At 36.8% G+C, this 24740-nt stretch overlaps 3 protein-coding genes across 6 annotated transcripts; 2 read left to right on the forward strand and 1 right to left on the reverse strand.

Annotated features, from left to right (window-relative positions):
• Nucleotides 1-4985: 4985 nt before the first annotated feature.
• Nucleotides 4986-8956, reverse strand: Cysrs (cysteine--tRNA ligase, cytoplasmic). 2 transcript variants are annotated; one of them, XM_078195101.1, is made up of 10 exons: nucleotides 8837-8956; nucleotides 8279-8468; nucleotides 7827-8169; nucleotides 7610-7750; nucleotides 7342-7552; nucleotides 6797-7266; nucleotides 6577-6721; nucleotides 6297-6505; nucleotides 5854-6225; nucleotides 4986-5387 (listed from the first exon to the last, which is right to left on the reverse strand). In XM_078195101.1, the coding sequence occupies exons 2-10, from the start codon at nucleotides 8455-8457 to the stop codon at nucleotides 5250-5252; spliced, it is 2208 nt and encodes a 735-aa protein (XP_078051227.1). In that variant the 5' UTR covers nucleotides 8458-8468; nucleotides 8837-8956; the 3' UTR covers nucleotides 4986-5249. The 2 variants fall into 2 exon arrangements, with proteins under 2 accessions (XP_078051227.1, XP_078051220.1); XM_078195094.1 differs by having other exon boundaries at nucleotides 8603-8918.
• Nucleotides 8937-11918, forward strand: LOC144477380 (uncharacterized). Of its 3 annotated transcripts, none has more exons than XM_078195115.1 (7): nucleotides 8937-9449; nucleotides 9527-9716; nucleotides 9804-10023; nucleotides 10112-10285; nucleotides 10356-10626; nucleotides 10698-10967; nucleotides 11045-11918. In XM_078195115.1, the coding sequence occupies exons 3-7, from the start codon at nucleotides 9824-9826 to the stop codon at nucleotides 11258-11260; spliced, it is 1131 nt and encodes a 376-aa protein (XP_078051241.1). In that variant the 5' UTR covers nucleotides 8937-9449; nucleotides 9527-9716; nucleotides 9804-9823; the 3' UTR covers nucleotides 11261-11918. The 3 variants fall into 3 exon arrangements, with proteins under 3 accessions (XP_078051241.1, XP_078051251.1, XP_078051260.1); XM_078195125.1 differs by having other exon boundaries at nucleotides 9540-9716; XM_078195134.1 differs by having other exon boundaries at nucleotides 8937-9634.
• Nucleotides 11919-12061: 143 nt separating this feature from the next.
• On the forward strand, nucleotides 12062-13579 carry LOC144475348 (zinc finger matrin-type protein 2). The gene is made up of 4 exons (XM_078191158.1): nucleotides 12062-12142; nucleotides 12544-12838; nucleotides 12921-13066; nucleotides 13150-13579. Exons 1-4 carry the CDS (start codon nucleotides 12134-12136, stop codon nucleotides 13291-13293), a joined length of 594 nt encoding a protein of 197 aa, XP_078047284.1. The 5' UTR covers nucleotides 12062-12133; the 3' UTR covers nucleotides 13294-13579.
• The last annotated feature ends 11161 nt before the right edge of the window (nucleotides 13580-24740 follow it).

Consider the following 24740-nt stretch of genomic DNA (forward strand, 5'->3'; position numbering starts at 1 on the left):
CGAGACATCGGCTCGCTTGTAAATAACAATATTCTCGACTTTTTCTTCTCTCCAACAGACGATCATGCGGAGTCCTGCGACGCTGGACGACTTCCGGAAGGTTTAGTCTACGACAGACTGTCACGATCATCTCAGCATTTTAATCAGTTTTATAAGTAGTAGGGCGTGTATTCGTCATTTTATGCTACTAATGTTCAATCGTCCGTTTTTCAACGCTTTCACTAATTCTTTTGCTTTCGATCTCTTGGTACAAGAAAATAATAAGTAAAAGAGCATTTTATTTTTATTTATTAAACTCTCGACGTACTAAAGATACTTTTTTAAAAAATTAAAATAAACAGTATCAATAGTGATATTTCCTGTTAATTTTAAACAATATCTTCCCATTTATTTCAAAATTATATTTTACTATTATTTATATATTTATTAATATTCAATGTGTCCAAGCGTCTTTATACAGCAACGACTTACTTAAATTATGCAACGAAGAATTAAACATGATATCACTTGACTATCATTCCCGGACTGGATCGAACTTCGATCATTTATAGTCCCCATATAGCATTGAAACGCTGGTCCATTACGCTACAAACCGAATCGAAATCTTGTTAAAGTGACACATGAGACAAAATGATAAACACTGAGTTAAACGCGACCTGACCGTACGCTTTGCAGCGAAAACAGTGAGACCGTTCGTTCGTCGAGACCTGTCCTCTCCATTAGATTCAGTTTAGAATCCCCTTAGCCGTAGCAAGAGCGGCTCCGCGGCTCGTCGAATGTTTACTTTCCTTTCAGCCCTAATTGAATTATGCAATAGAATCCCGGGGCCGGAAGGAAGGAAACGAAATCCGCACCGAACACCGCCGAGGAGAAGAAATAAGCCCGAGCAGCAACTTAGCGAGTACAAGAAACCACTTTTAATGAAACTTCGGAACTCCTTTGAATCTTTGTTACAACGCTGCCATGTATTACGGCTCTTGGCCAAAGAAAAGGAAGCGCGCTGCTACGAAATCGTAAAAACGTGCACTACACTTCGGCACATGTTACTCACGCTTTGTTTATTGCTGTTAAAACGATTCTGAAGACCTCCTGGCCTTCGAATTTGATCGCTGTATTTTAGGATGAGGAACTAAAGAGTGTTTAATTTAATGAAAAGTATTTCCTTCGTAACAAATGTGTTCCCTTTCAGAACTTTGTCGAATGATTTAAAACTTGAGAAGTAAATATATAAATATGATAAAATTGTAGTACGTGAAATATATGTCTTAAAATCCAGAACTCCTTAACCTACCCCTGGTTAACCATGTAGGGTTAATTAACATCCAGAACGATTTGCCGTCTGCGAATATATCATTTCAATAAAGACTCATGCTGGAAAAGCGTTTCATCATTTTTGTAACGAGGACAGATCGCAATGAAACAAACATTGATGTTTTAAAAATAACCAATTTATTATTAATAACGAAAAACCAGGCCGCTCGCGTGTACTTTGTAACAAAATACTGCAGTTTTAAAACCGCTGGGGTTAATATGACCCCACATGGTTCGCGGAATGTTAAATAAAAACTGCAGCATAACTTCGATGGTAAAATTTACTGTCATTCAAACACGTTTCATACTTGAGTAGCTTTGTCTACGGCAATGCACAAGCAACGCCATTTATTGTATGAGTACAGTATGAAGTAAAATCTCAATCTTAATATTTAATTTGAATTACTATAATATACTAATAATTTGATCTGCAGCATCGCAACTAAGAACCTGTTCTATTATCCGAACATCCAAGTTCCTTCGATAAATTCGCAGAATTGAGGTTCTACAGTATCCGAGCTCAGCCACGTAATTTTCGACTTCAGTCTTCGATTTTCACTGACCCAGACCACCGTGCAGCATTCCCTCTTCTCTCCGACATTTTGACCGTTGCCAGGAACGAAACTAAAGAATCGACATCACTTGCAACGAACCGGGAAAGTCCGTTGCCGTCTAACGTACTCATTCCGCTCTTAGGATTCGGGGTGTCGGCAACTCTAATTTACCGCCGACGAATGCGCCTCGTTTCCCGGGAGCAACCGGGTGCATCGTGTCGCCTTTCCGTCGTTTCGATTCTCAAACTGTTTCGTTTTTTGTTCCAGCGTTCTCTTTATCGCAGCAACGAAGGACGAGATCGAGAGAAAAAAAAACGGAAAGAAAAGGAACACGGCCGATCAACGTCGCCGTGGCCCGCGGAAACGGAGACGGAGAGAACAACGTGCGAACTAGGAAAAAACGGTGGAAAGCCAGCGAAGGCGAGGAAGAAAAGGCGACGATATACACTTATATGCAACGGCAGGTAACACGAGTAAAAAGCGGCGCTCGTTAAATTACTACAGTTACGGGACTCCGGGCTCGGATAAAGGGAAATCGACGAAACGAAGCCGAAGACCGATCCGAACCAGAGAGAAAGACAGGGGGTGGCTTTATATGCATACGAGAACATTCAGTTGTCAATCAAGAGTCGAGTCCTTTCGACTACGGGGTGGGGAAATCGGACTTTTTCCGAAAAAATTTACGTATTCATTCACACGAGGCCACGAGTGCGGAAACACGGGGTGGCGAACGTAAAAAAAAAACAGAGAGAGAGAAAGAGAGCGGCGGGGGCAGTAGACGAGAGAGAGAGAGAGAGAGAAGACCAAAGCGCGAAAAGTCTGTTTGCTTTTTCACCTCTCTTGACTTCATATTTGAGAGCATATTTTTTGCGCCAACCGTCACGCATTGTTAACGTCAACTTACGAACCTTTTTTTCCACCGCGTGTCGTTAACGCCGTGAAAGGAGAACCGTGAAAGCCGGTAGTCGATCAATGGACAAATCGAATGTCGAGTGATCGTAACGACATCATGCGATGATTATTAATTCAATGCGCGGAGGTGAGGATCGTTCAATCGAAAGTTTAACAGTTCGAATCATTTTCGATGGGTGCAGTGGTTAGTCTGCGGTGGTTAATCTGCGGTGGTGAGTCTGCATCCGGTTGTTCCGGATGCTTTTACTTCAGAAATATTCGGTTAGGGCGATAATAATTGCAATGTCGAAGTTTTCGATTAATATACATAGTGTGAATAACGACGGTCCTCAATTCAGTATATTTGGAAATGTTTCACGTCATCGAATACTTTGGAAAATTTGATCGACTTTTTCTTCCGGATATTTAAAAAAATTTAAAAGTTTCCAGGAGCTTTTAAAAATATCTTTTAAAATTTGATGTGTAACCTTTTCCGTTGTTTTATCGTACTTAGAATTGCAAGTGTTTGCTGTATTTAGAAACAAGTCTAGGTGGATCAATAAAATTGTTAAGAAGAGTTGATCTAGATCCGTTAATTCCAATATGTTAGAAATATTTTAATATAGATAGAATAAATGATAGAAATATTATTTCTATCATTCAGAATAAGTAGAAAAATATGGATTAACTCGTTTATATCTTTGAACCTAGTGTTCAAAAGTTTGTAGCACAGAAAAACTTCTTTCAATCCGCACACACCATCTGGATCAAGCATTCGTCATTAACGATGGTATTCATTACAAGTATAAATCTATTAATTTACTATCAACGGTATGTGTGTTACACTATGTAACAGTAATTATAAATTTCCTGTCTCATCCAGGAGATAATTAATGTCAAAAAGGTTAAATCAGCATTGCAGTGGAATAGATGATAAGGAAAAGAATTAGTTTATAAAATAAAATTGCAAGAATGCCGAGAACAATCCAGACGGATTAGAAACACGCATAAGTTACAAAGTCTCGAAACTGATGTTTAGTCTGTAGACTCGTTTGGTCTTCCCAAAATGAACTACTGAAAAGTGTCGCGTTAATGAACACTGTCATTTCGAGGAGTAAGGCTTGATGGAACGGGTTTGGAAATAACGAAAGGGGTGGTAAAATCGCTCCCCCGTTTCGTTTCTGTCCGGAAACAGGGGGCCGGAAGTTGAGGGGGTGTTTTCTAAATATTTCGTCACGGTTTTCGGGGGTGGAGAGAGACGTTATCGGCCGGCATGTTTTCCGCAGTTGGGAAAGCGGCGCGTGATATACACGCCTCGAGTTTTCAGTTCCCTGAATGCGGGATGAATATCGGCCCGCTTCGCAACAAGTCGGGCATTATATCGCTTTTACATTTATAAAGCTGTCACTGTCGGCTCGCGCGTCATTGTGAAAGGGGTATTATGCTTTAATAATGGACAGCATCGCGCGTCAGACTCATCCGGCGAGCATGGGAAATGCGCCAAGTTCATTTTGTTTCAGCGACGTGGAACGACGTCGCGATTGAAAATCGTAATTTTATAGTAAACTAGACTCTCGTTTATATCACGAAAACTCATAGAAACGCGAAACTTGACGTTTTGGCAATAGAAATTAATCCTATCATGGTGTGAAAAAATTGTATTATGCAACTGAACCTTGCTAATTATATTTGGAATTTCACACATGTGTCAAGCTTAGAAAATATTCCACATTGTATATCATAACTACCTATCTTCATATTTGTGGGGAAAAAATTATCCTCAAATGTTGCGGATAAGAAACTGACAATTCATGGAAATAAATCAAAACACTGAACACGACAAACTGCTTGTTGATTGGTAAGGAAAGTAATGTATTTTCATTTTGCTAATACTTTTTAAATTTGTAAATATTTTTTATAATATCGTGTCGCATAAAAAAAATAGTATTTTCTAAAAAAGTAACCTCTACTTTTAAAAATGAAATTATTTTTAAAATTTTCCACATGCTGGAAACTTACGACTATAAATTATTAGGCGGACGTGTAATGCATCTTATAATAACTCATTAATTATAAGATATTTTTATTTTATTATTAGCTAAATGTAACAATTTATTAGAATATGTAATTATCTACTATCGTAATACGCGAATATGATAGAACCAACAACTAAAAATGAAAACTTATAGTATACCGGATATTAATTATTACTAAATGATGAAATGTACATTCGATAATCAATGAAGTATTTATTATTTTCTTATCATTTGTGTCGGTACAATAGCACCATAATCATTACAAATATTGTAAGTGCAGTAGCTATGTTCTATTTTTCGACGAATTTAGAAAAGTATAAACTTACTCCATTAAGTTTCATACAAGAGAAACAAAAAGACATCATGAACATCATCAGCTCGTAGATTGTAATAAATTAATTAAGTGAGAAATGAGTACGCTTCGCGCATGAAAGTAATATTTGTTGCGATGTTAATGCTAAGCAAGAGAGATAATATTTGAAACGGAGGAAAGATATTCATTATAACGCTTTTCCTGTGCTTGTTGCAGTTTCTGCAATTTTTTTAATTGTCCCTTGCTGATCTCTTTGCCCTCATTGTCGTGCGTTGGTAAACCCTAAAGAGAAATCTGTCTTAGTAAATCATCTTAGGAATAACCACTTATAAATGCATTTCAATCGCAGACTTCAATAGCTAAAGTCATTTTTTTAATCCATATTGCTGAAGTTGCATTTGCTCGTATCATTTAAGATAAAAAGCTCCACGATATTCGTATACATGAGTAAGCAAAGTTACTCCCGACCAAGAGTCCCAGACAAATGACCGCTTTACGACTTTCTTCCTGGAAAGCAGGAGTGGGAAAATTACTCTTCACAAATCGAATTGTATAATGCCAATGGATTCCATTCACAATCCATTGGAATTGTCCAATCCTATTTGTGAGGTCTCCTCTCCGCCAATTGGAGGAGATTCCAAGCACAATCCCTGAGACCATTGTATACACTAGATACCAATGAACATATTGACCTCGAGTAGAAATTGCAATAACATAAATAATGAAAATAATTAAAATTTAGACTTACATTGTTGTCGAATTTAGAGTATTTATCTTTCTCGAGCTTGAACATCTCAGTAGGAGGAATTTTCTTTTGCGCCTCTTTTGCCGCAGCCGCTGCAGCAGCTTCAGCTTTCCTTCTCTCCTTTTCCTGTGCTTTCTCAAGCTCGAGCTTCTTTTTGCACTCTTTTTCTCTCAAAACTTCTTCCTTGTTTATCAACTTAATACAAGCTACCTCGTTACAATCTTCCAATCGCACCCCAATATTTGGTAAAATGTCATCTCGTAACTTATCACATTCCATAAGAATACTATTAGCTTGAAGCGTCTTCGCTTCGTTTCGTACTTTCTTCCGGAAATTCGCCAGAACCTCTAGATACGGCATCGCGACCTCTTCAATCTAGAATCAGTAGTATTTATAAATAAACAGTACATCTTACTGATAGGGAGAAAGTGATATGAAATTCTTACATTTAAACTTGCACACTTATCGTCTACTGGGAAACCGATGGTATCATGCGATGTTGATATTGCACCAAATATACTAAACATTTTCGTTATGTAAACCGCAATGTCTCTGAGCAACAACGTGTTTGGTTGTTTGACTTGATTGAAGTAAATATTGCAATGCGTGACAATATCTCTAATCGCGTCTAACGCGCTTCTTGTATCAATATTATCTGTTGAAGAATTTTCTTATTAACTATTATTAAGAAAGATTTCTAACAAATCTTTTAATTATTAATCTCACCACATAGTGCATTATGCACAGAAATTTTAGCGTTGCTGAACTTCGTGTTCAATTCCATTTCAGAATTAGTCCACTTATTGAACGTGTTAATATTAGTTTCTGAACCTAAAGATCTGATTTTACATTTTACAGTTAAAAAGAATTCCTGCAATAACAACGTAAATTATAAATTTATTGAAGAAAATGATCAATGTTATTATTTATCAAAACCTAGACTGACATTTAAAAACTTCTCATATTGTAATGCCATATTCATTGTATTGTCACTGTAGTCTAATGTATCTTTCCAGGAATGCAGGAGAAATGCGAATCTTAATTGTCTCGCTGTATTTTTCTTCAATGCTTCTTGTATGGTAATAAAATTTTTCAAAGACTTGGACATTTTGCAGCCAGCTATAGTCAAATGGCCGGAGTGAAGGAAATATTTAACCCAATCGGAATGATCGTAATACGCTTCCGCTTGAGCTATTTCATTGTCATGATGTGGGAATTTTAAATCCACTCCTCCAGTGTGGATGTCTAAATGTTTTCCACAAATAATGGACGCCATCACCGAGCACTCTATGTGCCAGCCTGGCCGTCCTTTACCCCATGGACTATCCCACCATGGTTCTCCTTCTTTGGAAAGTTTCCAAAGTGCAAAATCTGTTGGCGACCTCTTCTCGGTAGGTTTAGAAGTAGTTAAATCTCCTATTTGAAACGATTTTCAATTATGATCAATATAAATAAAGCAAATTACTATTAATCATTAAAATTTAATATTACCTTCCCCTTCTTGCAAGCTTGAAGTGTCACCATATGCTTCAGGAACCAGTTTGGCATAATAATGTTTTTCTTGTTTATCAAAAGCAGCCACATCAAAGTACACAGAACCATTGCTTTCATAAGCAAGCCCATTCTCTATGATCTTTTCAATAAACGCTACGATCTCAGGAACATATTCACTCACCCTTGTTAAAACATTTGGCCTTAATACCTAAAAATAGTTCTCATGAATCCACCCAATCAACTTCACTATAACATTCTGTCCTACATTCAAGGCATCCATATCTTTATGGAACTCTGACTCCCAGTGCTGAGAAAGTTTCATGAATATCGAATGTTCTCTAACTGTAGCCCCCTTCTTTTTATCTAACCAGTCTGCCAGGGGATCTCGTGCTTCTTTTAAGAGTAACTATATGCAGAAAAGATACAATCTTACTGAATGTTCATCACAGAATATAATTTGGTTAAATGACTATTGTAATTACTTCCTGAAATTCCTGAATTTTATTCTCATCCTTATGTTTCACCGCATTTTCAAGATTTTCTATAGCTTGCACTACATTGGACAACATTTTTTGCAGCATAGATTTCTTGTCAGGATCAGTAGTGACTTTAACTGTATCTTCAAACATCTGCATTACACTTTTACTATTGTCTAAAATTTCATCAAGAGTATGATTTTCTTTTATATATTCTTCATATAAATAATTTTGCCTAGCCCTTTTGATAATCTTGTCATCTATATCTGTGATGTTCATTACATATAAAACATCATATCCAAAATAATCGGATAAAATACGCCTCAATATATCAAAAGATATATAAGTCCTATAAATAAAAAGATCATTTTATAATATGCTATAAAATAGATGAATATTCTTAAATATAGAAAAGACATAACATGCTTTAATGATAGCATGAGTATGTTGACAATTACCTAGCATGTCCCATATGAGAGGCATCGTACACAGTTGGTCCACAGCTGTACCATAGTACACGATTCCCATACTGAGGAACAAATACTTCTTTCTCTTTAGTGAAACTATTATATAATTTCAAAATTGAATTATTCTTCATTTGAGGTACTATCCAAGCCGGTTGGGTTCTCTTAGCCATTTTTCAATCTCCTAAATCCGAAAATACGATGCATAAAATTAGTAATGTAACAAGTTTTCTGACACACAATCATGTCTATGAATGTAAATATAACAGAATAAATTTCACTCTTTTAAAACATTTGAAAGAATAACAAATGCAATACCTAAAAATTCTTCGAACGATAAATACTGTACTTCGAAACAAAAGATTAAAGAGAATTGTAGAAGAGATTGTCAAATAAAGAGGGTCACGTGGCCGGATACCAACACCAACCGTCACCGACAGGTTCGCAGGGTTCTAATTTAGTATTTACGTGCACAGAGATTTAAAGTTATCAAAAACTGAACACTTTGTAATAATATTAATATAACTATGGGTGCACTTTCATCGATGATACCTTAAATAATCAAGATATGTATAACGTTATAAAATTTATAATTTGCATCATCAGTTGATCTGATCTAATCTACATGCACATCAAACACAATTGGGAAACCCCACTTTGACAAACAGAAGAGCTACTTTATTACCTCTAGAATACACCAGGTGACGCCTCGACCACGTAATATCATGATCACGGAATTGATAAGGACCAGTTGAATTGCAGAAAAAGCTCAATTAAATAGGAAAGCGAATAACAGTGATTGTTAATTTGTTTACTCGGGAACATCTGACTATTTTTTATAATGTTATCTAAAATTTTAATTAATATATCTTAACAAGTGATCATCCAATCATAGCGAACAAATACTTCTTCCAGTACTCTTCTTCGTTACTGAGGGTCCTCCGAATTGTGCGATACTATAAAGTGTATACTACTTAGATGTATATTATGATTTTTTTCATTATTGCAACTCGTATAGCGTACGATAGCAGAGCTGTTATGAAACTATTTAATTTGCTCATCATGCAGATAATACCTCTTTGCTTAATTCTAGCAGTAACGATACAGAGAACGATCGAATTCTTCGCAAAAGGATAAGGCGAAACTTTAGCATCAGCTTTGAATGGTATTATGAGAAATATGTGACGTATACGTATTGATTTCTTCCAGTTGTACAGCTTTTTACGAAAATAAATATTGTAGGATTATTTTGCAGAGAAACTGCAAACAGAACTACACGTAATTACGATGCGATTATTCGTACAAAACTGGAATTGCATGAACCTCAAGAATAATTAAGTGATATATAATGTAATTCTTACTTAATACATTTTTTTACTTAATATATGTATTTTCTACTTTCTTCTCAACTCTATTTCTTAATATTGCAAAGGTATAGTACTTTACACATTAAACGTTTTACACTATTTCATGATGTAATTATAATTAATTAATCTTTTATTTTTTGCTGTGAATACAGACTAAGTATTAACAATCAACATGGTTGAAGAGGTTCCGTCGAGGCTTACCTCCTTAAATCCAAACATGCCTGTAGTTCTAGCTTTTGGCAATCCTCTGCTGGATGTGTGTCTACATTTGAAAGACAAAGAATTTCTGGACAAACATGGTCTTGCAGAAGATGGAGAAGTTGAACTACCTTATAAGAAAATGCAAGACATGTTGTTGTATTTGCCACCTGGGTTAGCAGACATATTTATTCATAATTTTTATAATTTTATATTCACATAGTAAAAAGGGGAAATCCTAATAATGTTGTAATCTACACAGATCAGAGATATGGTCAAGTGCTGGAGGATCAGCACAGAATTCAATGCGAATACTACAATGGCTTTTCAATAACACCTTGAAGACCAAATGCAGTATATATTGTGGAGGACTTGGTAAAGATTCTAGAGGTACACTAATGTATACCATCGTTCAATCTGCAGGTGTGGATGCAAGGTTCGCAGATGTTATATATACCTTGAATTTTTTCTTTGCATACTTATTAACATTTATTCCATATGTTTAGATATGCATTTCATCCATATCTACCTACTGGCCAATGTATAGCATTGATAAGCGAGTCATCTCGAAGTCTAGTTGCAAATATAGGTGCTGCAGGTGTCTACACACTAGATGATTTTAAAAAAGCCTACTTAAAATTTGATACAATAAAAATAATTTATATAGAAGGATTTTTTATAACACACAGTTTTCCTGTTGCTAAGGAACTGGTCAGAATAGCAGAAAAGAATAATATAATTCTAGCTTTTAATCTTAGCGGAGTATATATATTCAAGGTACACGAAAATCAACTATTTTCAATCGATTAATATGGCAAAGACAATAATGCCATGATAATTTGATACAGGATCACCAAGCAGCGATATGTCAGATGGTTGGGCATGCGAATATTGTGTTTGGCAATGCAAGAGAAATGGAGGCTTTGGCTCAGGCACTGAACATTACATACGAAAGTGTAACCGACATACCATTCTTATTGAATAGTATGAAAAGAATTACAGTCAATGCATCGAGTACAACCAACGACGACTGGTTACATGATGGTAGAATATTTGTTATGAGTCAAGGTGGTTCTGCACCAGCAATAACAGTGTGGGGAAAAGGACAGTCTGTTCAGGTAGGATAATAATCGCCATGTTAAGAAATAATAACCAATATACTTATTAAATAAAAATTATATTATATCTTTCTCAGGTACAGCCTATTACACCAAAGGCTCCTATTGTAGATACAACGGGCGCAGGAGACGCTCTGGTTACCGGCTTCTTGGCAGGCGTTTTAGCACAATGGAAACCACAACATTGCTTAGAATATGGCTGTAAGGTAGCCTCTTTTATAGTAACTATACATGGGGTAACATTACCACCTACAGTGCCAACAGATTTATTACTCTATAACGTAAACACGTGATGAATTTTTAGACTAACTTTTATTCAGAGTCTTAGAGAAGGAATCATTGTGATAAAGAGATATATAGTTTATATGTGTCTATATCTATTTGTATGTCTCAATGTCGTGGACGTGTAAGCTCAATTATGTGATTGTTACAGAGACAGATTTTTATTTTATGGTATGCGTTACATAAATGTTAGATCTGATATTCGCGAATAATAATAATGGTATTTTCGTGACAAAAGTAATAATATATGTATATCTATGATTATTGTTTGGTACCTGTATAAAAAGACAGAGAAATTAAGGAAGCTCCAAAATTTTTGTTTAGCTGATAGAATATTTTAAGGTTGCACCGTACAAAGATCTCCATTAGTCGTAGGTCCACCTCACAATAGTTACTAATATTGTTTGGTAAAACTCTATTTAATACTATTAATCAAGAATAAATGAGATGATGTAAGAGTATTATTTTCTGAGAATTACAGATCTTTTAAATATTTTAACGGAATATTTTCATCTGCGTTTCGCTGTATGTATGAATACAATTCTGTTATATGTATTATGTTGCTTGTTGTAAATATTCTAAATATGAAATTGTTGGTACTCAATTTCAAATGAATGAAAAAATACCACGGCTATGTACAAATTAACTTTTATTGTATAAATATAAATATTTTTGTGAATAAATTTATTTTAGGAAAGATTGCCTTCCTACATTTTGATGTGACCTTGTTTATTTATTTAAACATTTTTTTCTTTAGCAAGGATACAATGTAATTTTTTATCCATCTGAAGCGCATCTTATGAGCATGCTTCAATGGCGTAATAAAGGGAAGGGGGAAAATAGTTTATTTTTTTATGTGACAGACTTGATTGGAGTTTGAAGCAATGTCTATGGTAAGTGATCAATCATTTATATTTCTACAGTTTTGTTGATTAAATCTTGTATGGTACATCTATTGTTAAAGTAAATACCTTATCATTATTGAAAATATAAACTATCATGTTTACTAACCTAGTTGTTCGAGGAAAATAAGGAAGACAGATTTGTTATGATACGAAATTCTCAAAACGTAATCAACAATAACTAATAACAATTCTAATGCATTGTAATAATATAAATCAAATTGTGTAGGAAGATTATAAATTGGTTACTTTGATATATAAATTAATTACGATAATCATTGTGTGCATTAAATAATTCCTTGAAAATTATTAGTTAGTTTTGTTCAAATATATGTAAATAATATAATCGATTTATGTATAAGTATGAATTGGTTTGGTTATATATTTTTTAGCGACCTGACGATCACAGACGAAAATGGAACAGAGAGGAGTACGAAAGGATAGCTCTTCAGCGTCTCCAGGATGAGATCGCTGAAGAGGAGTTGGGAATTCCAAAACAACCAGCTGTAAAAAGGGAATTGTTGAAACAGAGAGATTACAAAGTTGATCTCGAGTCTAAATTAGGAAAAAGTGTCGTTATTAACAAGAATACACCATCTTCACAAACTGGAGGGTATTACTGCAATGTCTGTGATTGTGTTGTGAAGGACTCAATTAATTTCTTAGACCATATCAATGGAACAAAACGTAATACATTGCATCCTCTTCCCATTAATTATTATTTATAATACAATATAGCAACATTACTAATATTTCTATATTTTTTTAGATCAACGTAATTTGGGCATGTCAATGAAAATAGAACGCTCTACATTAGAACAAGTTAAAGCCCGTTTTGCAATGAATAAAAAGAAGTTGGAAGAAAAGAAGAAAGATTATGATCTAGAACAAAGAGTAAAAGAGTTGAAAGAAGAAGTTCGTACCATTTTTTACTACAATTCTATAAATGTATTGTAAAAAATACGATTTTTAATATCATAACTTCTTGCTATCCACAGGAAGAAAAAATCAAGGAATACAGAAAAGAAAAGAGGAAAGACAAAAAGAGAAAAATCGAAGAAGTTAATGAAGACAATGGTGGACCATCGGACGAAATGGCGGCAATAATGGGTTTCTCGGGCTTTGGTTCTAAGAAAAAGTGACAATGAAGAATAGTGGGATTATTTGTGACAAACAAATGCCTTCTCTGAAGATTTATTTTTAGGGAAGACAGTGGTGATACTTCTTCGTTTTGTGCAAACGGTTGAATTTGTAAATTAACATTGAACAGTACAAGGTCAGAAATCCACAAGACTGATCTTAACATTACAAAAATTTATTCTTGATTTTGATATTTATGTTCTCAGTGAATTCCACCGTTTACCTAACTACTATCTTGTATGACTTAATGTTATGTACACGATATAGCAATAAATCTATTGGACGTAACTAGATGCTACTTTCTTTTTCTTTAATTAAAAACGATTCAAAACTCGCGCCATTTATGGAATAGTGACGCATCTTATGGCAAACCCAAGAAACTTCTTTCAGCTTCTATTTAGCGCCAATTGGGGTAGTAACAAAATGTTTAAACTGTTAGTCCAATATACCAACAGTTGATTGTGGCAAACATTTTAACAACAATTGAGGTTGTACAGAGGCTGAGAAAAGTTTCGTAATTCAACCACAAGTGCCGCCATAAGTCGGTTAATGGCGGTAAATTTGAATATTTTCATACCCCACATTACAACCCGTTCAATTCTGACTGTCCTTTTGACCAGGTCAAAGTAATACAGATCCTGGCACATAACCTGAACGTTTGACAAAATATTCTGATCAATTACACATTAATTTAAAAGAAAACAGTACTTGAAATATAAGCAACGAAACCTTGAAAAAACAGAATAGACGGCATACTCTCTGCATGTACTGCTACATTATCTTCATAACATCTGTTTGTTATGCGTTTTAATTAATTGGATTTTCCGGTCTAGATCCTCCAGTGTATAATTTACTGCACGTCCAACGGGGTTAAAAATTTTGATTCGTGTGTTCTGAAACCCGGAGAACTGTGTGCGGCCACGGTAAAAGCTGAAATGGTCCTCCGGTCGAAACGAAAGTGGTGTTGACGTCTGAAATGTAGTTGTATTGTAATCGTTTCTACAACTTTCTCTCTTGCGCGTCCGCGGGCGCCCTCTTTCTTCCACGCCAGAGGAAAAGGGACGGCGATCTTGTGGAGAGTTCTATGGGTATTCGCGACCATAAAGAGGGAACGAGACGAAGGTGAATACACAGGTATACTCTTTCTCTCTCGCTCTCTCTCTTTCTCCCTTATTCTGTACTGCTACAGCCGCGGAGATTGAAACCAAGTCCGTACGCTCCTCCTACCTGAAGACTTAGCTCTGGGACCGTTTACCTGGTTCATCTTAAGCATCGTCGTTCAGTGTAGTCGTCACTCGTGGCCACGGAGCGTCCACGAGTGCGGTCATGGTCCCGAAGGTCAGCCGTTCGTGATCTAGGAATTGCTACCAGTGGTCTCGGAGATCGACGCCAATCTTTCTCCAGTTCGCACGTGATTCGCGATCGGACTGTGCACGTGCGTCGACGGTGTTCTGACGTTTCGGTTATCGTTGCACGTTTGTTTTTGTACGCAGTCACAGTGATTGTACATCTTTTTTTTTCAATTTTATAGCAAATCGAATGCCGGTAATCGGTGAAAAATTTCAATAAAAGAAAAAGTTATCGTCAAAGACATTGAGAATAGTTGCTAGATTCTTTTAAATTGTGGGGTAGTATTTGATTTTGATATCGTTAACGATGTGACTGATTGTAGGAGTTATTTGGGATAAAGTGATTCGGGATTTGGCGCGGAAGCTTGATGGATTTTTGCAAACCTGAGTCGCTTTATGAGACGATTTATAAGCGCCGGTTCTGCCGGACTGTTGTTACTCAGCTGCGTGGAAAATCAACGTTCTTCATCGTCTAACGATGCCACGAACTCTTCAACCTATCCAGGAATGCAACCCGGGAAAGTCGAGTAAGTTTGAGCACGTTCATTTATCTATTCTTCATCAATTTAAACCGTTTGCTTTAAGTAGGCAACAACGGCAACTACTGCTTTCGGAGTAACAGTGGGAGACGAACTTGGACATTCTTGACCAGTAATTATTTTATTAAAACTAAACACTTGCAACTTACTCTGCCGTTAACAAAATAGAAATTTCCATAAAGATCTTCGGTTCGATAACATTATTTAATACTTTACACCTAAAGCAATTTGTTGTGTCATCAGCAGGAAATAACTTTGCAAGTATTTAATAGAGTAGTTTCTTTACAATTGTTACTTCGGAGCAGCAGTTTCTAAATCACAATTAGCAAGTGATTACTCGCTTATTGCAAAATGATGATCTATTACAAATTGAGGAAATATCGTGATGATATTTCATATTATAATTCTTCCAAAAATTTCCAAGTAACAGTATCGAACACATTTATCAAGCACATTACCACAATTCATGTTTCTCTAATAATGTACTAGTTCGTTCAAAATTTACAGAGCTGCAATTATCAGTTTCTAATGAAACGTTATTATTTCGTCAGCTGCATATAAATCATTCTCTTCGGGAGCAATTACGGGTTTCAGCGTCCTGATAATTTTGCAAATAAATACGCGTTCGTGTTACTCGGAGTGAGAACGCGTCCGAATTCTCGATAAAAGACACGGCAAACAGATGTACAAATTACTGGGTACCGGTTTTAATAACGACCTTCTAAGGAATTACAGAGCGGAGGCTTCTTCGCACCGATCGATAAAAATTCCTCGGCGAGCAGCGCAAGCTTTAATTTACCGTTTTCACTATATTCGCGATGCGATGCGACGCGATACGATTATGATACGATGCGATGCGAACGCAGTGCGCAATTCGAATTGTCTTCGAGGAGATAATCACACGGAGTCCGTCGCTGCGAGCAGCATACTCGTTCGGGAACGCGCACGGTTTCTTGGTCTGAAACTACCAGGCGCACTTTCCCTTTTCTTTTCCACGGAAGTGAAAATGATCGGGCTAGAGTGAATTCTCTGTTCATTATACGGCGTCTGCTCACCGTGCCTATCCTCAGACTCTTGTTTTCAGGATTTCTGCTCACTCGTGCGCGATCGGACGCCTGTGTCGGACCAATGTCCCGGAACATTCGAGTAAATCGTTCGCCGTGTGTTACATGAAACTGAATTTCACGTTCGGGCATGCTTAGATCGATCTCTGTGATTCTGAACGCTCTGAGAAACAATTAGTCAAGTGCACAGTGGCGGCGATACGTGCTGGTGAATCGAACGATGGCCCTGCTGCGAGGTAATTAAATGTTTCGATCGAGATCTGGTTCTTTTGTAATGTGTTTCTTCGAGATTATCTTTTTAAGGGAGCTGGAAAATTGTTTCACGTACAATTTTTGCACGGCTGTTTTCCATTACTTGCAGCACACGATATAATTTCGTCGCAGACTAAATAATCATAATTGTGCAAGTCGTAGCTTGTTGAACAAGCGTCGTTATCATTAGACTGCGGATCTTTATGCAAAGTAAAAATTGTGTGCAGTTACTACAAGATGTAGGGAGCTTGACAGACATTTATATTTCTTTTTCTAATAATTTCAGTAAAAGCGCAAAATCCGCAATCTAGTTATTATGATTATAGCCGTTTTAGTACTCTGAAACAATTAAATTAAGCATACGCTTTGTTACCGCATATGTAGATATCATGTGAACTGAAATATATCTTGTCATTTTAACACTTTATCCACAGGAAGCGAATTAATAGGTACTATCAATAACTGAGAAGCTTGATTATTTTCTTTTAAATAGTAATTACAAAATAGTTTGTTACAAGATATTAATCTAAATAATTTATTGGTTTACGAATGAGATTGTTATAATTTTGAAGAATTTTTGAAAGTGTACTTCACTTTTAACTTGGCTTTCGGATATATATAAGATTTTCAATTTACGACCATATTTGTCTTCACAAAATTTTCTGCAGATTTACCAAGTTCTTGACCTTGGTTTAAGAAGCAAATTATGTTTACTTTCTGCAGGATTTTGTAATATGTACTTAAACGTTCGTCAGTGTCAATCAAATAATATAGGGTTAATATTGAATCGTTAGTCTTATTGCGGTAGTCTTAATGGTAGTGTAGCACCTCTGGAGATTTCAACGCTTGGGTATCAAGTCGGTGATTTCAACGCCTGGGAGACAGCGATGTCGGCGGCTATTAATCGCTATATAATTTTACGGGGTATAAATTACGATCGTCTAGCCTTATCCAATTGAATTTTGAAAGAAACATTTCCGCATCACAAATAGCGCTTGAAAGTGCAAGAGTAAAGAAAATAGTATTCAAAAACGGGAACAAAATAAACATTCCAAAAACACATTCTTGACGAAATAAATTATGTTCTACTTTATGAGAATTTATCAACGTCGGTGATATCTGAATCTAAACGTAAAATCATTTCTAGCTTCATACAATTTGGTTCTCTTGTAATAGATTCATAATAATTGCTTACACTTCGCGCAATATTTCAAAAAAGCACACCTACAATTTTGCAGAAATATTTATATTACCTTCTCGTTTGAAAACACTGCTCGGGGTCACAAAAATTAGCTTTCCATAAATTTCTCATTCCTCAAATCGTCATGAATATTCAATTTCCATGTTTCGCTATCGCGGAGAAGTGTCAACTAAAAATTCTTAATTCGCATTCATATACCACGGAGTTTGCCGTCGTAGGCATTTAAGGTCAGGTGAAATTTTCGTTTTCTGTTTGGCCGTTTAACCGCCGAACGGTTTTTATGAACACAAGCACCGATCAGAGATTCGTTCCCCGTATCTGTCTCTAATGGTTGTCATTATTAAACTCATGAATGTGTTTCGTTACTTTCTTCGTCAGACCCAGAAAACGTCGAAAGTTGCGCATAGAAGATTGGTTATACTTGTCGCTCAACGTTTCGAGAGTAAATTTCGGCACTCATTCGAGATCAGAAGAGTGGATTATTCAATTAGCGACACTCGTTAGAAATTAAAGGAAACTGCGGCTCGATGTACCGAGCGCAGCGCGTGACAAGATTTTCTTTTCTGAAAGTCTTTCGGTGTTTGGTCTTCGAGTGGTGCACGGTTCAACGATTGATCTTTAATCTTCGCGTCAGTGAAACGTTCTCAGGCTAGCTGCTGCATCGTCTTTCACGGGCGGACTTTAAAAAAAGGAAACATGTTGGCCCGTCGTTTCTCATCGAGCGATGTGGCGGCTGACCGCGTTATGGATCGCTACGTTTTCTATCGCTAATCTCTCCTTAACACTTTTCAATGGCCACGCTGTGTCGAAAGCGGATTAACCCTTGCTCGACCAATTCAGTGACATTTCAGCCATTTATAAGTCTATGTTTTATTTGCATTCATGCTTCTTTTAAATTTATTATCATCTGCATTCAGTGCATTATTTAATTACTTATGTGAAAACTAATATTTAATATTTAACAAGTTTTTCTTTCTGTATTAACAAAACAGTTTGTTGATTTTTGATCATAGATAATTAAAAAAAGGCAAAAATAAAAGAAAGAAACAGAGAAGTCGCTAATAATCGTTGATAATGATTGATCTTTCGAAATAAAAATAATCCGAAATGTTTGTAAGAAACGGAAATATAATAAAAAAATTGTTTCTTTTAATAATTTAAGTCAGATGAAAATAGTGTAACAATACCCTTATAACAATATAACAATATCTTCTTACATCTTGACAATTTTACCATTAAATGGTAAATGCAAATAAATAATAAATACGTACGTTATCGACTACCGCGCGAATTTGGTCACAGTGGTGGGAGAGAAACCTCGAGCATCAGAGTTAAAAAAGCTTTGTTATCAAATAGAAAACGAGAATAATAATTAACCGCTTTAACAGAGCGGATCCTGACTCGACCGTCACGCTGTGGTCTCAACGGACACACGCGACGCGATTAAATCACAGTTTTAATTCAATTACACGCACTCGACCCCGGATTACTTTATTAATAACTTGTTCGTTCACAAAGTGTACACATTGTCCTGACGCACAGATAGTGACCAGGAGAAATCATGGAAAATACAGTAGCGTATACGACGATGGAAAAAATCCTCGTAGAATATTCTCTCTAGAGCTTTCAAGCTAATTGTCAGGGAAAGGTTCTTGTTCAGCATGATGTTGTGAATTTTATGTTCATTAGAAAACCTGTAATGGCTGCGAAGAACATTATTCAATGTAGAAGTGTTAATTCCCAATTCACCTGTGAACCTCAGACTTTTATCCAAGGTGTTGGATAATTTTTACCTGTTGCTTTTCACGAAAAATCAGACTCTTTTAATTAACTTTATATTTGAGCTGTCTATTCTGAAAGTTATCTAAGTCCATTTATTCTGAAATTGAGATATTTAAGGGTTTGCGTTAAAAATGAAAATAAAAAATATACGTACATGATATATGATCACGTACATCACATGATCACACTGCTTAAGTATACCTAAACAACTTAAATTTACAATTACTATTAAAATGACTGCAATTATTAAGTGAATAATAATTACATAATAATTACAATAATAATTAATACACTTAACTACAGTCAATAAAAAAATGACAGACTTGGATTACTTTCGGTTCATAGAATTCTGTTAAAAGTTTAAGTTAATAGATTGCTTCTTTTAGGAGCGTGTTAAGCAATTGTCGAGGAACTGTTGAAAGAACAATGGCGTTTAAAGCATCCTATATAAAACATAAAGAGGTGTTATCCTGGGTTTATATGCGATTCGTAGATTTTTATGCAAAATAGAAATATTCCCAGAGGTTCGCGTGGAACAGCAATTTAGTAAAAATTAATTCTTTATATTTCAATTATATGCTTCTGTTATAAATTCACCAAATCCGTAGTTTAATGATTAGATATGCATAAGAGATTTAACGAATTTTACCCCCAATTTTTCGCGAATTTTTTTTAAATTGTCCCAGCATAAATTGATCAGCATAAATTCGAGTGAAGGATCGCAAGATCATGCACGCAGGTGGATTTTTAAGTTACAGAGGCCGGGGATCAGCGAAAGAACAACCGTTGCTGGTCGACAGTGTAACGTGTTATTTTTCGTAGGTCTCGCGAGGCATCATCACAGCGGCGTCAGGACCGCTACACGATGATTTACTAGACACCCTGACACGATTTACTGGACACCTCGGCGCGTCTGGCGTCGCGATGATACGCCAGTTTCGACGTCGGTCTGGGCTCAACAATTTTTCGTAGCGGTACACACCGGCCATTTACCCGGCCGAACATAGCGCACGCTCCTCGGCGCTTCAAAAGCCGGAAGAATTGCCGCTTCTCCCTGCCTCTTCTGCGATTATCGAGCAGAAAATGCTTCGACCTCTAACACCTGTTCCGAAGTCACGATTCTGCCTCGGAGCGATTGTTCGCCGAGGCGGGCAGAGAATAAAGGGTTTCGGAATCGCGAGAGAACACTCGATACGACCGGAGACGTTACGTTGTTAAATCTTTCTGCTCGTACTCGCGTGAAAAGACTGAGTTTCTATTTTACGACAGGAGTTAACGGTCTTTCGCAAACGGCGATGACAACGGCCGCTGCGCTTCCTCATCGGTCACCATTGAATGCGTCGCGTTTACCACAATTTCGATGCGACTGAAAGTCATATCTCAACGGTTTGGCTAATTGTGATTGCCCGATGGCGATTTCATGCGATCTTGATAGTCGAGTTGCTTCGAAATGATGCACGAGAAAGGTTCGACGATATCCTAACGCGTTGGCCATTGTTTCGTCGATAGGATTTTTACGCAACGGGCAAATTGTATGCATCCGTCACAAAGAATAGCGGTCATCTAGGAGTTTCTTCTTTTTTCATACTACCGAGAACTAAAAGGAATTAACGTGAGTTGTTCTAGGATAATTTATTTAGAATCCTCCTTTTTTATTATGATGTATGCTTGAATTGCGATAATCGGTTCCTATAAAGTTAAATTGTTTCCTTCCTTAGCTTGAGTATGACTGGCAGATATGGAATCCCTCTTAACATTGTTTTACTGTTAAACCTGCAACAATACAACATAAATTCTTAAGATTTGTATTATATCAAATTGGAAGGCTCATCCCACATGTCCCTCACAGCTACAACTTTATTCTTACTCTCCTGAATATATCCACGCTAAAAAAAGAAGAAGTATCCCTATATAGATCTTATTTATCTTTAAAATCTTCAACCATGCAATAGATTGCCTATTTGTCTAGGATGGCAAATGAACTTAGTGAACAGCTCGACTTCTTCGGGAGCACCCTGAGCCAACTTATGAATTCCTTTGCACTAGCTATTAAGTCTCATAATATGTAATGGTTTACTCTTTTCTTTTTTTTTCTTTGGATTATGTATATAACCTTTTTATGATTTATAAGGGCCTTGTAGCTTGTAAATAAAATAAATAAATAAGTACATAAAAGGTCCTTTATAATACCAATAATTTTAACAAACGTTAATATTAACAATTTCAACGAAATTCACTAAAAATAAAAGTACTCTCGATTTTCACGTCTTCAAACCGAGATTTAGCAAAGAATCCTCATGACCGGTTCCACCGGTTCTGGAAATGATTGAATAAATTCTTTAATTCGGACATGGATTATAAAGAAACTAAAGCAAAGTCTAGGCGAAATCAGTGTTATCATTCTTATAAAACAATATATTCTTATAAAATAATATAATATATTTTTAGTGCTCGGTAGGTTTAGTGTTAAGAAATAGCATGAGAAACTAGAGTTGCTTTTCTCCTCTCGAAGGTTTACATCATAATGCAAATGAATTCTTCTGAGATGTATTACACGATAGAACTTGGATTAGATGTAAGAAGATGTCATTGAATTCTAATTCCTGTAAACTAGTTCATAAACTTGCTTGAGCCAACGTCCGCAGCGATTGGACTCGTCGGCGAGGTTAATCGTAATCGAGCAACGCGAAAGTTGTGTAAAGTCGTATTTACGTACAATAGTTGCGTGGAACATAATTAGTCTACCCGAATACTAAAACGCGCGGCTTTCTTTGAACGAAATTACTCCGGTTATTTTACACAACATGAATGCAATTTTTTCCCAGTTCTTACCATTTAAGAAACTGTTCACCGATGAATTCAAACATGCACTCTAGTACAAAGTTGAGGTATCTCAACTGGATATCGACTAGAGAATTGTTCATCTTTGAAACGCTATAGCTTTGCACAAAAAGGTCGTACAAAAGTCTGCCTTAGCTTATTTTAAAGCAGGCAGCCTCTAAATTAACGAACTTCTACACCCTGTTTCTTCAAAGATCGCTTGTCGTTACAGAACAGAGTGAAATGTTAAATATCCTAAAAATTGAAGATCACAAAAATTCCCTCGCAATTCGAGAGTGTTAGGCTTGTGGCCCACAAGGCCAAGCACTTATACGAGGTGTATATTTTCCTATCTTAATTTCCATCGCTTCTAAGAACATTGATTTGTTTTTGTCCATGCACAAATATCGAATTGTGGGTGATACGTAAGATTCCAATACAGAGGAAAGTCTGTTCTTTGCAACGAGCTCCCAAAAATTGCCGTATGATTTTTCCTCGTCATAGAAGGTACATCGTGATCAATCATCGCACTCAGAGTATTTAATACGCGAGTATGTTTTGAGCGTGTAGTGTAAGACGCGAGCTCAATGCGCGGCGCGAGCGCGGTTCGTCAAGAGGAATCCCACGAAAATGGTTGCGTCACAGAGACATTTTTCGTGGGAAATCTCGAGTATCCGTGCGAATGAAAACGCGAACTCGGCGAGCGACGAGAAATCTTTTTTCGTCATCCTGGTCACGAACGAGAGCTAGATCCATACGATCGACCTCCAGCCACCACCTCCACGTCCCGGGAATTGTTTCTCGTAAAACCAAAGCCAAGAAACGACATTTACCTTTTGTGGTCGATCGGGTGCGCTCGTCGACGGAAGTGCCCGGTCATCGGTCTGGCCAGAAATCAAAAAGTATTACTCTGCGATCCGCAATATTCCATCAACGGCGGAGAAGTGGTTCGTTACGCTCGCTTCCCGGACTCTGTGCTTCAATCGCAAACCACACGGTTCCTAGTCCGTCGAAGAATCATCGCTAATTTAGTGTGTCAGTGACTACCATATGGAATAGGAACAGAATTTCGATTACCTTTCGTAACCGTGGAAATGGTCTCGGTTCGCACAGTATCTTTCTCTTTCGCTTATTCAGCGCCTCGGTTCTCACGCACCCTATTATTACCTTCCATCTGTACGGTTCCCGACTGCCTTAGCCGCGAGGAAAGCTCTACAATTAGGAAGCTCGTACTCGAAGCATTGTGCTAATAACGGGGCAATATTTCTCCCGGTGAAAAACTGTCCTCGGGACAAACACATGCAACGCCGCATGTAAGAATCGTTTGTGCAGCTTTCGCGGCTGAGGAAGACAAACTTCTTCAAACCGCAGCGCGGCTTGTTCTGCGAAACTGGCGGCACTCGAACAACCGAACGCTAAAAGCGACTCCGGTGTTCGAGACTTTTATCAAGCTGACGATTAACCACAGCAAGTATTTGCAAGGTGAAGAGTTTAAATTCCATCGTTCTCGAAAGCTGAGAGACATTGCCTACAAGTGGTGTTGAGACGGATACCGCATCGATACCTATCGACACCATTTGACAAATTTCGAGCCAATACCGAATTTTATCGAAGACGTAAGTATCAAACAGAATCGATGCCTTTTCGATACTTTAATATCGAAGGCTGACTGATACTTTTACAAGAACAACGGTGCCAGTACTCTCTCTTCTGTATATATACTTTTATAAAAGTATCAACTTACATAGAATAAAAGTATTATAAGACCAATACAATATGCAAGAAAATAGGAATTAATAAAATCTAATTTTTAAATATTTAAAATAAAAACGTTTTGTGAACATGAAAACTCGTGTGTACTTTTCTTAGTTTCTAATTTTTTGTTAGTGGATATGTGTGTATTTATGATGCATTAGTAAATTGTGCGATCTTTAAAAAGCTCGTTCGACTGCAACGGAAGTTGCCCTTATACATAAATGTTGTACGATTTAATCGTAATTGGTTCGGTATAATTTTAAGAAGTCCCGGTATCGACAATTGATACTGAGAACCTAAAATTTCGATACACATCGACACCCACTATTCAGTACTTTGGTATCGAATTGACTAAATATCACCGATAATATCGGCATATATTCCATCACAAGTCATCAAAATAGGAAAAGAAAATTCAAGGTGATCGATGCTATTGAAACAGCGATGAACTCGAATCGATGAAACTCAACCCTCGTATCGCTTCACGGAATATCGAACACTATCAGGGTCGGTGTTCGGTCAAGGTTAGGCTAGTCTAAATTTTCGCAAGTCAAAGCCTAACGGACCGAAAAGTATCGCCCGAAAAACAAGCTCATTAACGATTCCGGGTGTTCCTTGAGTTCTGACACGCGCAGGTCACACCCGCCGGTATTTGCCAGCCTAAGATCAAGTAGGTGGGTCTGCGTC

The sequence above is a fragment of the Augochlora pura genome, chromosome 2, assembly GCF_028453695.1.
Source record: "Augochlora pura isolate Apur16 chromosome 2, APUR_v2.2.1, whole genome shotgun sequence".
Lineage (NCBI taxonomy): Eukaryota > Metazoa > Arthropoda > Insecta > Hymenoptera > Halictidae > Augochlora > Augochlora pura.